At 37.3% G+C, this 15,175-nt stretch overlaps 2 protein-coding genes across 2 annotated transcripts in view; one reads left to right on the top strand and one right to left on the bottom strand.

Moving 5' to 3' along the window:
• The window catches only part of LOC140172527 (uncharacterized), an 87,021-nt gene that overhangs the window by 27,515 nt on the left and 44,331 nt on the right, over positions 1-15,175 (bottom strand). The gene's annotated exons all lie outside the window — the stretch shown is intronic.
• Positions 10,881-14,529, top strand: LOC140135790 (uncharacterized). Its single transcript, XM_072157408.1, has 2 exons — positions 10,881-12,605; positions 14,094-14,529. Exons 1-2 carry the CDS (start codon positions 11,529-11,531, stop codon positions 14,280-14,282), a joined length of 1,266 nt encoding a protein of 421 aa, XP_072013509.1. The 5' UTR covers positions 10,881-11,528; the 3' UTR covers positions 14,283-14,529.

The following is a 15,175-nucleotide window of genomic DNA, read 5'->3' on the forward strand; positions in this document are numbered from 1 at the left end:
AGATGCGCAATCCAGCGTGCATGCTGCGCTAGTGTCGGGGACGGAGATAACACGTAGTAATTAACTATGATAGTTAGCTCCGAAATAGAAGAGACGCATAGGATTAGAAATCCCGTCATTTGAGTTTTTTATAAGAGACTTCATGTTATGGGGAGATCTTCGGTTTCTGTGTCCACTTGATGATTAAGACAAGGTGGGTCGCATGTCCTGAGACATGTGACGGAGTATAGCTGGATACTACGACTCTCAGGCTCCGTTTTGGAGTCTGAAAACTGTTACTCAGTGAAGCATGAATTATATGTGATTCACTAGGGGTTGTTACCTTGTAACATTTAACAGAGTCGAGTCCAGGCTATATAGCAGCTTGCTGACACGTGTTTCTGGACCATGTAAGCGGAATACGATGGTCCTTCATCAGTAGCTTGCTGGAGGCCCTATTTCTTTGGAACCTCTTTGGAGAGCTTGTCTATTCCTGGTTTAGGTGGGTGCTTGGGTGACTTTGTGTTTGGTATAGGTCCGTGAGGCCTATATCTGTTGCCTCTTCCTGTGTATATTTGAAAGATCTTCGTGAAGTTATAGGCTATCTATTTTGTTGGTGGTGAAGTCATGTTGTCACCTAACAAGGTGTTGCGTAGGCCTATATGTCTTCGTGCATATTTTCTTAATGTTTACAATTAAGAAAAGTTGCTGGATACCTCGTCTCTTCAAAATCTTCAGATTGAGAGATCTATTGTATGTTGGTGGATTCAGTATCTGAATCCTCGATGGCTACAAATTTGTTGAAACCCCTACTCTCTGTTTCCAGTTCTTGAAGTTGTTGTAAGGTGGGTGAGGCGGGAGGGGTGCCCTCGTGCCTCATGAAGTCCTCATAAGTGTGATCATCTTCTTCTGGAGATGGAAGTTTGGCCTTTACTATCGAGTCCCGCAGGGTCTCAGCTCTGATGTATGCTATCTTTGGGTGTTTGGGGAATGTTATTTTCAGCTTCTGATTGTTGCTGATAATATTCCAATGTTTCTGTATAGCCTGTTTTATCGCTTCCCGAAATGCGGGGCATATTTGGTTTTGAAAACCAAAGGTATTTCTCGAGATTTTGGTTTCTCCTCGAGGAATAAATGGCGGTCTTCAAAGTTGATTGAGGAACCCGCCTTGAGAAGTTCAGCTTCGCTGTAGCCTCTGGTGGAAAGTTTCTCCATGAAGAAATCTTTCTTTTCCAAGAATGTTTCATAGTTGTTATTATTTCTTGTGTATCGCATGACTTCAGCGCGTACGAAACCATCGAAAACTGGCTGTGGGTGGCATGATGATCTATGTAAGAATTGTCCTGTCTCTGTTTTCTTTGTATGACATTTGATGTCCAGGATACCTTTCTCTTTAAAGCGTTTGCCTTTGTATATGACCAGGTCTAGGAATTGGATGGTGTCCTCGGAAGCTTCATATGTAAACTTCAAAGTGTCGTGGAAGGTGTTCACCTGCTGGACGAGAGTTTGTAGGTCTTCTAAACTTCCCGTCCAGAAAACTAACGTGTCATCCATATACCTGTATAAGGTGTGGATGTGTGTAGTCGATTGTAAGATCTTGTTTTCCAATTCATGGACTACAAGGTTACAGATGCTACCTGATGATCTTTGGCCCATAGGTACCCCTGAGGTTTGTAGGAAGTATTAGTCATTGAATTCAAAAGAATTCCTGTATAACACCAGGCGTGGGAGTTCTGCCATGTATTTCATATCTGGAATGATTGGGTGCGTAATCAAAAGGGTCCAGATTTGCGAGTGTCTCCAAAGTAACTTCGAAAAGCTTGATCTTGTGGGACCGATGTGAACATCGAAACCACATCCAGACTGGCTAAAATGATGCCTTGAGGTAGAGTCAAGTTTTCGATCTTCCTGATGGTGTCCCCTGTATCCTTCAGGTAAGTGGGTTGGGATCTCACCACTGGTAGAAGGTAGAAGTCTATGAGTTCTGAGGCCCTCTCCAGTGGAGAGGAGCAGTTGGAGACAACTGGTCTTCCTACAAATCGTACTCCTGGTGGAGGGGTTTTGTGGACTTTAGGTAGCATGAAGAAAACCGGGGTTCTCATTTGCCCATTAAATGGGTCCAGGTAGTCTGTCAAAGCTATATGTCGATTTGTTTTTCAACATACATTTCGCAGGCTAGACTGTGTAGCATGTCTGCTGTAGTCTTTGTAGGGTTATAATCTAGTTTTAGGTACTGGTCATTTCTACTTAGTTGTCGGTATCCCTCTTCTAGGTAGTGTTGCTTAGATATTACTGCTATACCTCTACCTTTGTCGTAGGGTTTGAGTATTATCTGAGTTTTTTTCTTCAGAGTTTCCCATGCCCTTTTCTCATTTGGGTTATAGTTGGGTTTGACTTTCTTGGTTGGGATTTCGGACAGTTCCACTTTATAAGATTCTCGAAAAAATCTTCCAGGTCATTGCACATGGTGGGACCTGGTTGCCATTGCGATGGAAGTCTGAACTTGTGTCTTTTAGGCCATTTACTGAGTGAGGCGTGGTACCTTAGTCTCATAATTCTTATGAGGTCATTACAATCACGCATGATGGCGTTTTTGCTCGGTTTGTCGGGAGTAGGGATGAACCCAAGACCTTTGGATAGAGCTAGGATTTGGTCGTACGAAAGCTCATAGTCCGATAGGTTAGTAATGAAAGCCGAGGCTCTCTCTATTTACACAGCCGTGACGTTAGTCACGGCTGTGTCTTTTTTCTTACAGGATCTTCTTCTTTCTGTCAACCATTACATTTGCTCTAGCACTCACATGCTTACACCGATTGGGACTTAACTTTGTCTCAATCATCATATACCATGCCCCTACATGTCACATGAAACTCATGGGTCAAAGGTCACGCAGGGGTCAAAAAACTAAAAATGCATCTTCTCCTACAACTTACGTAGGACAGCGACCCCACTTGCACACATGCATTGTTATTACCCAGTGTCTATGTGGTGTACACAGATTTGTGGTCAAAGGTCATTAAGGGGTCACTTCCGGTATAAAACGAAAAACCTTCAAAAATTTTATTAGCTAAGTAAAACATAGCACAGTAACGGTATGTTCACATATGATCTGCAGTTACCCAATGTATATGTGGTATTTTTTTATTTGGGGTCAAAGCTCATTAAGGGGTCACTTCGGTATAAAAAGAAATACCTTTAAAAATGCATCTTCTTCCACAAATTATGTGGGACAGAGACGCCACTTGCACACATGCATTGTTATTACCCAGTGTATATGGGGTGTACACAGATTTGGGGTCAAAGGTCATTAAGGGGTCACTTCCGGTATAAAACGAAATACCTTCAAAATTTTTTATTAGCTAAGTAAAACATTGGACAGTAACGGTATGTTCACACATGATCTGCAGTCACCCAATGTATATGTGGTATTTTTTTATTTGGGGTCAAATCTCATTAAGGGGTCACTTCCGGTATAAAACGAAATACTTTTAAAATGCATCTTCTTCCACAGATTATGTAGGACAGTGACGCCCACTTGCACACATGCATTGTTATTACCCAGTGTCTATGGGGTGTACACAGATTTGGGGTCAAAGGTCATTAAGGGGTCACTTCGGTATAAAACGAAAAACCTTCAAAATTTTTATTTGCTAAGAAAAACATAGGACAGTAACGGTATGTTCACACATGAATTGTGGTTACCCAGTTTATATGTGGTATTATTTTATTTGGGGTCAAAAGGTCATTAAGGGGTCACTTCGGTATAAAACGAAATACCTTTAAAATGCTTCTTCTTCCACAAATTACGTGGGACAGAGATGCCACTTGCACACAAGCATTGTTATTACCCAGTGTCTATGGGGTGTACACAGATTTGGGGTCAAAGGTCAGTAAGGGGTCACTTCGGTATAAAGCGATATACCTTCAAAATGCACCTTCTGCCACAAAAGCATAGCAAAGTGATGCCACGTGGACACGTGCATTGACATTAGCCAATGTCTATGGGGTTTTCATATATTTTGAGGTCAAAGGTGATTAAGGGGTCACAACACGGCTGTGTTTGTGGTCTTAGACCACAGCTAAGTCTAGTTCTTGCTGTTTTTTCTTTAATTTCTGCGTGCTCTTGTGGTTTAGTCTTGAGCACCGTGATGTTTTCTTAATTTTCCTTTGGTGGAGGGTGCGTTTGACTCTGTTGTTCCTCGCCATGTGAGAAAAGCCGCTATCTTTCTGTATAGCGTAGGCCCTGATCCTGATAATTGATTAATTTGTTAAAGAAAAAAAGTTTTTAAACTTATTTTTAAAACAAATTAGTTAATTGATTAACTTTTGAGTCCGTGCTAGTTTGATTAACCAATCAGTTATGTGCATTGTCAGCATGTGATGGCTATAAGCCAATTGCAAACATATTTATAAAAAAAGGCTAAAAATTCCTACACTGAGCAGACTCTTTGCTGGGTTTAAGGGCTAAATAGTAAGTTGTCATGTGGGGCAAGATTAGATAAAGGCATACAAACTGAGATATTAGGAATTATTTCCTAGCCTCTTAACCACATGGTTGGGCTATATAGCTATTCAAGACACAGGGTATGTAAGGAATAAACTGTGCATATGAGATGTGGGGGCAAATGGCATCATTTCACTGACATGAAAAAATTTCATTGAAAACCCTCCCACTCAGCTATTTTAAAAAGGTAATCAGGCTTCCTCAGCATATCACATGTGTTATGGTATTATTTTGCTAATTGCCCGTGGTACTTTATGGAGAGGAGACTTTTATTTAAATACGGTATAAAGGACGAGTGGCCAGTATTCGGTAGGGTCTACATAGCTTTACAAATTCAGAGTCTTGCAATTATGATTTTAGAGCCAAAGGGGTAACTATATATTATAAAATTATAAAAGGTTAGAAAGTCAGTATTAAAAGCAAGTCAGTAAGATACACCTCTACACTACAGGCTGCACTCCATAGTAGGCCCACAGCTAAAAACGACACTGACAGAAAAAAACTTAAAAAGGGAGAACTTTTTCATTTTTATTTTTTTCTACAATGCAAAATTTATCATTAAGAGGAGGAAGCAAATTGTATTGCCAATATGTTAACTTTAATTTTCCACTTTTATGCAAGAAATAAAAGAAGAAGATACACATTCCCTTTAAAAGGGAAGCCAGCTTCAATGCAGAAGAGGTCTTGTAATTAGTTTAGGTGGAAGGCATTTTTAGGATCACTCTTTTTATGATCCATCATGTTCCATGACAGTCCGGGATGACAGTCCACCAAACCAGGTGGTGGTCGCATTGCATTTTCATCGTCAACCGTGTAATTGAATGGGATTATTTTGAAAATTTAAAACGCTTGAAATTTCACAAACAAATAGGCCTATATGTTAATAAATAATATAAATACAAGCTAAAACCATGGGGGTTCGATAATGAACCCCACAAAACTAACCGAGTATTTGGAAAATGCCATACGGCCGGGCCGTTTCACAAGCTGCCGGCTCTATCATGCCATTCGCCGCCTGCTCCAAACCATCAATGATAAGAACATGCACACAGAAAAACCAAACATTAACTCCTATAACTTCCTGTCAACTCTTTAATTAATTACTCCAAATTGTTCTGTCTTTTTGTCTTTTCTGCCTTTTAGGCCACCCTTAGCTCATTATTAATATAAAGAAATACACTGCAGTTTTTAGCTGAGTTAATTGGCTAAAACCTGCCATCCTATTTGCCTTATACATGCACATTAATTTTATATTAATTTATATATTAATTCGCAATTTATACATAGCACATAATAAAATGTATAAAGACTGATATTGTTCAATAGGCCTACATGTATATCAATTGTACCCATATCAAAAATAGGCCTTGAAATTACATCAATTTTTCCTGTTGAAAAGACAAAACTGATGTTTAAGATATCAATTATTTCATAAATGACATTTTGAGTCATTTTTATCCATAAAACGATACATACAGGATATAGGATATTTTTACTTTGACTTTTAGGTCCATAAAGGTTTTAATCAATATTATCAATACACTCACATCTCATGCTGTGTTGATCTCCAGGAGGTCTGCAAATGTAAATCTAAGAACGCCTGATAACAAGGATACTATCATTTTCTTTCGTTGATATGCTGTGGAAACTATTATAGGCCTGGCATATAACTTTTAATGTTATATTTCCTTCAAACCATAACTTTTGAAATTCTCACTGTTTTCATTCGTTGAAACGGCAAAGCATACTTTCTTTTTTCTTACAAATCGAATAACAGGTCTTACATATATATTTTCACCATAAAAAGTTCCGCAAAGTAATTCAAACCAATGCTAGTACCCGTAATCTCTTTAGCAAACAAAGACGATCTCCGAATTAGATAGCCAGCTCTTTGCTGGCGAAAATCAGAATCCCTCAAAGGGGCAAGGACAAAGTTGTTGTTGTTGTTTTGGCCAAATAATAATTTTATTGTTTTGATTACGTTCGATAAATTTGGTTTTACCATAGACCATTTATCTTTCCTATTTTGGAGATTATAAAAGACATAATGTACGATTTTGGTAAAATTTTAATTTTGTTCTTCTTTTTTGTCATAATTTACTATGATTACATAATATTACTGCTACGGTCCTAGTAACACTTTATCTGTCAAGGTAGACTTCTCCGTAGTCCACTTGCCCATTTTGCATACTCTGGCCAAACTCTGATTTATATTGATTTGTGTGCAACTGATAGATTTTCACATCTGTATCTGATCTTTTCAGTCACCGCACTCCCTCTGTTAGCTTCCAGAATTTTCGGGGTTCGCTATCAATAAACTGGTACTTCCAAAATCAGAATTGTTCAGTATTAAAGTGAGCCATTATAATTATGCAAGATAATGTTGCATTGAAGTTACTTTTATTGTCACTAATTATCTGATATTTTTAACTCTTTATGACCATTTTACTATTAAAAACTTTAATTTTAATAAACATCAGTATGATTTTGTATTCAACGAAATGGGTTCATCATGACTAATAATAACATATTTTTAAATAAAATTCGACTATGGCATAGTCTACTTTCAAGGGGGTCTTGTGATCATTTTAACCTGAGACTAGTAAACCAACAGTCTCAGGTTTACTAGTCTCAGTTTTAACTAAGCGAAAATAATGAGGTAAAAAATAAAAACCGACTTAGCAGCTTAACTGTGGAGCTTTGGGGATCCCAGTTTTATTATAAAACCTCTAAATTTTACTTTGGAGGCTTAGTCCTTTACATGGTATTTCAGATAGTATTGGGCAATTACAATCATGTAAGAAGTGCAAATTTGAGCAAAATATGCAGCAAATGATAGCTTTACTGTAATACCAGAAGATGGGAGAAATATCTCTTTTGCTGATCAAGCAGACCCCCGATCCAAAACAGCCTGGAGTGACTGTGAAGACTGCATGTATTATAAACACAAGTGTGAATAACTTTGTTTGCCAAGTCATGGAACCTTTAATGTGTTTGAAAGTTTGAAGAGCTTAATATCCATGGTTAAACAAACAACCATGAACAAGATCTTGTTCTGTTTAATACATGTACTGCTCTGTGGTTTAGGTTGTGCAAATTACCAGTTTCGTTTGATTTTGTTTACTTACGTTTTTTAATCTCCATGTGTTATTCAACCTTTTTATGTTCACTCAGCATGCAGGAGAATTTTAGATGTGCTATAAAGAACATTGTAGGCTTTACAAAAGCAAAACTTTAATGATAATTATAATGAGTAGTAGAAACGAGATGCAGGGTATCTTAATATTTTAATGACATTATCAATCAAAGTTTTTTTCTTCCATTCCCTATACACAAAACCCAATGGCATATAAATATTTAAATTCCTCATCAAATTTATAATATGCTAATTAATCACATCCCGTGAATAATAAAATAATAAAACAATAAAATGGATGATATTTGATATTACCATATTTTGCATAACATCTGAGAAGATGAGCTCATCTTCACATGTATTTTGATTGAACATCTGCATTTTGTTCCATTCAAAGAACAGTAGTTTTAGCTAGTACGATATTGGATTCATATAGGCCTATCCTCAGATGTTATCAACTCAGACAATCCATAGAGACAAATTCGTCTGACAATTGGTTTGTAATGGAACATTTTCCAAATGCAAAACATGTAAAAAAAAATCAATGTCCGGATTTTTTTAGACGGGGAGCATCATTTAATATAAATCATTTTTAATAATAGTAATACCGGTAATATGCACTTCTTGATTTATGCTTTTGGATTTTTAAATGTATATTTAGAGTCCCTCTTTCAAATTTTATATTTATGTGTAATCTCGCTATATCATAATTTGCTGATACTTTGGTCAAAATTTACATTAAAATGATAAGAAAAAAACTATTATTGTCAAAATTTCTGTTTTGGTGTCATGTTATTTATTGTATTTTTGGCGACAAAAAAGAAAAACCCACCCTATTCTACGGGCGGACCTTTCAACTTCAAGTATAGGGTCGGGTGTTTTTTGTACTTGTATTTCTAGAGAGAGGCTATCTTGAAATTACCCTAAAATATCACCAAAATCTGAAGACTTTTTTAATACCAACATATTTTCTATGATTTAAGCAAAATAAATGTGTTTTTTTTAATTCTCAAAAACACAAATTCCAGGTAGGTTGATCCCGTAGAGAAGTGTTTTTTTCATAGCCTTTGATACTATTAATTTTTTTTTTAATTTGCAACATTTTATAAAACTTAACAAAATATTAACAAAAACTGATGCTAAACTTAAAATTTGTATCCATCATTGAAAATCAATCAATTCGAAATTAAACCTGTTATTAAAACCCCAAGCCACGATGGGTTGATTTGTTTTTAATACACAGAATAATATTTTCCCTCAGTTTATTAATACGGTAGCTACCCAAATCTGCTAAAATAAAGCACACAGTATTAAAATTTGGAAACAGATAACACTTTGTACTGCATGGATGAAGTGTGTGTGCACTATCTGTGTGTGCAATGTCCCATGAACAAACAATTACGTAATAGTATTGACTTTTGTTGAACTTGTGAAAGGTCAGTCCAGAGAGTTTCTCTGCTCGTATTAAATTACTGTTTAAGTGGTAATTTTCGCATACAGTTATTGTCGCGATTTGGAGTTACAGAGACATTTTTGCAATTGTTATTTTCGCGATGCTTAGTTTTGCCCTATACTTGCAATACATTATTATATATATTCGCGAGGTGTTAATTTAAGTGGATGGAACTCCATTCGCGAAATCCATAAAAATAAACCCCTCGCGAAGTGTGCTTGCTTTCTGTGAACTTGTTTTCATTAACTTAAGATAGTGCACTTACTCAATGAAACTCTCATTAATTGAGTAAAGAAACAGCTTATTTTCTGGGCAACCATTTTCTTGGGGTGACTTCATTTGGAATCTACACCCCTGTGTGAGAGACTAAAGTAATGTCTTCCATACAGGGTGTATGTCTTTCAACTGGAATAGCCTAAAATGTGTATATCATATACCTGGTATATGGCGGATTTACCTTTTGATGGTCCTGTGGGCAAGGCAACATGATTGTCGTAGATCTTCTCACTCAAATGGCTTTACCAAGATTGCGGCATAAGCCGCAATTTGGTCTAAAATAAACCAAAAGGAGATGCAAATTGTAAATTTTGTCACAACATCTCTGTCAACTGAGCAGGGAGGGGTCTGATTAGCCACCCTGCGACTTGTTTTCCGTCAAGTTGGTGTACCCTCTTTTCTTTCCTACTAATAATTAGGGCTTACTCAACAAGAACTGAAGAATGTTGGTTGTCATGGTCACTTGGGCTGTCAATCATGATGATTATAACTACTAGTACCACCAACTTGTGGGGGGAGAAAATGCCCCAACATACATTATGCACATACATAATGACAAATTGCATTAACCTGGAAGAGAATGGAATTCCTGATATCTATTTGCACAAAAGGCTGGAAATCCCGACAAATTACTAACAAAACCATCTGGAATTCCAGCACCTCAATGGACAAAAATATGGATTATTTTATTGACCAGAGGCAAAAAGTCTGGAAATCCAACCAAGGATAAACACAATAAACCTGGAATTCCAAAACCCTCTATGCCTTCAGACTAACAAAATGGTGGAAAAATCTGGAAATTTTATGCCAAGCTTAGGCAAAATAGGCTGGAATTTGGAACAGCATAAGTAGAATAGGCTGAATTCGAGCCCCAAAGACCACCAAAAAATCTGGATTTCCGTTGCCCTCTATAGGGGGGGTGCATGTTTTATCTGGAATAGCCCATTATTTTGACACACTAAAAAGCCAACCCCCGAAAAAAGCTCATGGGTTAAAAAATCTTACACTTAAAGACAGAATTATTTTATACCTAATTTTAATACCAGGATTTAAAAAAAAGAAAGAAGGTATTTACATACATTGTATTGACACAATACATATGTATAACTCCACAAATACCCCCCCCCACACACACACACACACATCCAACCCACCCTCCCTAGTGGTAAATACCTGCAAAACTGACCTACAACTATTACCTATAAAGGCCTCCCTGCTCCCGCACACACCACATTTTCTGTCGCAAGCTGACAAATGAATTTTGCTTTACAATTAAAACAATATTAACAGTATCAATATTAATTACACAGTTAATTATGGGTCAATGACTAAGTGATTGTGATATATAGCAATTGATCTAAATATTAATTATTTAATCTTTCATTCATATTTTATTGTATGGAGCATGGTGCAGTATAATAAAATAATAATAAACATATGACAGGCAGTGAAGCATGCAATATTAACCCACTACAAATCGTTAATCATCGTACCAACTGATTGTTTTCCCATCTGTTTTTGGACAACAAATTACAAGATATTATTTCTCTTTTCTTTCTGTGCAGATTCCAGTGAAATAAAATCAAGTCATCAAAATTGGTGCCAAATCGCTCTACAGATAGCCTACCATACATAGGAACCAGGGATACCAGTGTTTGTACCATCTTCATGGTTCCAACATCCGATCATCTTTCAAATCAGTTTGGACTACAGAAATTGATCTATGTTTGTATTATGGACTAAAAGGAAAAAGTCATCGGCTTTCGCTGGACATATTGTGTGACAGCTAACATATGGGACAGTTCCACACCTACTCTATTAGTAGTACATGTAGGGCAAACTGTTATTAATGGCAAACTAAAACACTGATGCTAATTTTAATTAATCGCAAATTAAAAGTTGACGACATTTCTTTTACGTAGCGTTTTAATGGATGTTGGTATAATGGAAAAAATCAATATATCCGACTATTAATATTATAAAATTGGTAATATCCGACTCAATTAGTGAAATGAATAACTGTCAAGACGGATGTATCATATTGAGTTGCCTGTGAGTTGCTCTATTAGTGGTATGCTATTCAAACAGGATTGGATTGATACAGTTAGGTGACAACCTGTTTACTTACATAATTGAAAATCAAACGGACAGCTGAGGAATCACTCTCAACCACCACCATCATGACGATTTGTCATTTTCCAACTTGGACATCAAAAAACTGGTATTTTTTCATCTTGGATGTGCTCCTCAATGCATTCATCATCACTCCTTTGACTATTACACTATGGGTTAGCACTTGGGAGTTTATCTTTAACCTTGTTGAAGTAGCATCACATGAAGAACACGTAACGACTGGTTTTTGGATAGTGTTAGCTTGTGGTAGCACGATAACGTTTGCAACATATCTAATACAACATCCAATCAGACCATGCGTATCACCGGAAAACGCATCACCTGCATTTCTCGCTATTTTCCTTCGAGCCGAGATGTATTTAGTGTTTATCGCACGGATGTCAGTTTGGGTCAGTTTTTGGTACATTATTGGCGATGGGAAATTGAACACAGGATTGGCCCTTACGATAGGTCTCATCGGTTTATGCTGTTTGAGGAGCCTCAACTGCGGTGTGTCAATGCCGATGAACTTACAGCTCGATTGCCAGCAGAAACCGTGTAACCAAACGACCCGTTTTATGATCAAACCGGAGGACAATGATGGTACTTTGAAGCAAAAACTGCTATATATTGGCGATGCCTTAGTTACTGCACTTGTTATTGAGTACCTCATTATCGGTTTATGGAGAGGTGCTTTTAATATCTTTAACTTCTACCTGCTACCTGCTAACCCTGAACTGTCTGCATGGATTACTGTAATAATAGGCTACAATATGTTCTGGATCCTTGTAATATTGCAATTCCCTGCCTCAAAAATATCAAAACAACTTTCCTCCTCCTCCTCCTCATCATCATCAAGGTGGATGCAGATTCTCTGGGAGCAAGCTTTCTGGCTCTATGCATTCATCATGATGGTATGCTTATGGCGTGGTGTTTGGAATGTCATAACCGTGTATTCTGGACTTAAAACTGTGCGGGAGCCTTACAATTTTGTGTTATCGCTTGTGATGCACATAGTGACAATGCTTATCACATTGGGGTTGAATGTGTTCATCAATGCTAGGATTCCCTCATATATGGCAGCTGATGGTACTATACCAGATGGTAGAGGTGTGCTTGTGAAAAACTACTTGAAGAATGTCTCGGTGAGTTCTTGTTTCCTCTTTCTTTTTCCGTTTCAAAGTGAACTGTGTTCTCATTTTCATGTGCACATGAAGCCACATTCTAATTCAGTTGGTACCTCTTGTCAAGAATACAAGCAATTTGATTGGTTTTCACCTATACATTATGACACGATAGTGGATAGTCATATAAGACAGTGAGCGCTCTGACACGCAATGGCGGCATGCTTATAGATCCTCAATGATCGTGTGATAATGCGTTCGCATAATACACATGTGCGAATTAAGAACCCGGTTCAGTGGCTTAGATGTTTGTGACGGTTTCGTTCATTTAAAACAGCAGGGATGTACTTGCAAAAGTAACTTTATTTTTTCTGAAAAAAACACTTTTACTTATAAAAAAATTATACTTAAACTGAATAAGAATGAGAATAAAAGGTAGGATTTTGTCTTTTGCCTATCCAATATCGTGCCATAATGGGTGGGCTGGCCAATATTTTGAGTAGTGGATGCCAGCGCATCTTTTATTCTCTAATTGAAAGTCACTAAGTAAAGAGTTCCTGTTGAGAAAGGCTGCTGGTTTGTTTTAAAAAAATGCCAACAAAAATGTGACACGATCTGGTCCATGGAGGCCAAAGGAGGCATTCTTGACAATTGAGTGACTGTAATTATTACATTATACATACAATAGGCTATCATTTACGAGCCCCGCTCGTGCAAACGTGTTGTGTCCTTGGGCAAGGCACTTTATCCTCATTGCCTATTGGGGGATGGGGTAGGGTTGGTTCGGATATTTGTATATAGTTGTTTGTTTCAATGTTGCAATATTGGCGCTGATTAAGCGGGTGATTAAGCTGATGCCTGCAAATTGCATTGTGTCTGTTTAGGTGTGTTTAATGTACATTTCTAGCAATTTGACCTGCAGGTCACCATTGGAGTTTGAAATAAAACTTTCCTTTTTTTAAAACACCAAAGGTCTAGCATACTTGGTCCTAAAGTTATGAAGTTTTTTGATGCCTGTTTTCTGATGTATTTCATTGTTTTTTACTCCATATTGTTACCTTTATCTCAGTTTCAAATTTGCCGCCTTTGGCCCCCATGGACCAGATTGTGTGGTTAGAGTAAAATGAGTAAATACAATTTAGCTATTTAATAGTTTCAGATATTATAATTCTTTTGTATGTATGTATGCTCTGAATTGAATCTGTCAATTGCCCAATTATTGCTGCCTTATAGTCCTGTTTGGAGATCAGATAGCATCAGTTGAACTTAGCAATAAACAACAGGAAACAAAGGATTTATTGACTGTTTTATTGATTTTTCACTACTTAAATGTCAAGTACTATAGACATGATATACATCATTTTAAAGCTAATTTCAAGCAGGAATGATATTTTGGTTGAATATCTCAAAAATGATGATTGGCGACTTCAGGGCTCAGTTGTGCTGGATAGTCACATATGTACCCTTACCATGCTTACTCCATTATTTCTCTATAATTATTTTGTATAGAATATGATGGCTGCCTATGTGTCAGAAGAGGAAGGAGAAAGAACCACACTGCTAAATGCTAAGAAAGCTGAGGAGAGTAAAGAGGTGAAGAAAATACCTGACAATTTGGACACCACTACTACCACACCAGAAAACACCCAAGATAGCAAAGTGACAGAGGTGGCAAAGAAGAAGGAATCATCAGAATGAGGTCTAAATACAGTCCAATATAGGCCATGATGGGATAAGTGAAAAATCTGGATAAGTGAATTACATGTAATTCTGCATTGCCTGTCCCAAGTACTGAAATTTGGTCAACAAAAAATTGTTTCAACATGGGGTAATAACATGAAAGATGGCATTTGAGTGCTTTATGCAATATAGATATGTCATTCTAAACATTCAGAGCATCAAATTTGGTTTATCCTTAGTGTAAGAGAGCACGAAATACTATAGAAAAATTCCCGGTGTCGTCACTTAACATTGACTATGTGTACGCATGATCGTTCCCAAAAAAAAAAAAAAAGGGGTTATTTTTAAACTATGTTCGCGAACATAAAATGTTCGCGATGTTTAAAAAATAGGGTTGTTTTTGACGACGGTGTGCTCGAAATTAAAAAATAGGGTATATTTTTGTGGATCATGATAATGTTGAAATCCCAAGAAATCTTACCATTTCTCGCTCAATTTACTCCCGGATTTCACTTTTGTGAAACTTTTTTGACTTCCTAATATCCCGGCCTAAATATTCAGCAACACGCTTCGACTCGGTTTTATTTGTTTCATGGTTTGTTTACACCGATTCGTCACTGGGGACTTACCCAGTTTGGCCGCTGATTCCATGGGACTTTTTCATCGGCTTTATTAATGACTCGCCCGGCCTCCGGAGCCTTGACAAACTGGTACCCACAAACCGGACCCACAAACTCTTCAAATGGCACCTGATCATAAAGGAATTGTTCCTTCTGAACTTTCTGACGGTGTTGTCAGCAGGGCGAAAACCGCAAATCGCTAACTATTTGGTGACCGGCAAGCTAGAGGTTTTTCTTGAAAATAGCTAAGCGGGGCTGATATAGTGGTTTGAGTGAGGGAATTCGTGGCAA

This window comes from Amphiura filiformis, chromosome 16 (assembly GCF_039555335.1).
Source record: "Amphiura filiformis chromosome 16, Afil_fr2py, whole genome shotgun sequence".
Lineage (NCBI taxonomy): Eukaryota > Metazoa > Echinodermata > Ophiuroidea > Amphilepidida > Amphiuridae > Amphiura > Amphiura filiformis.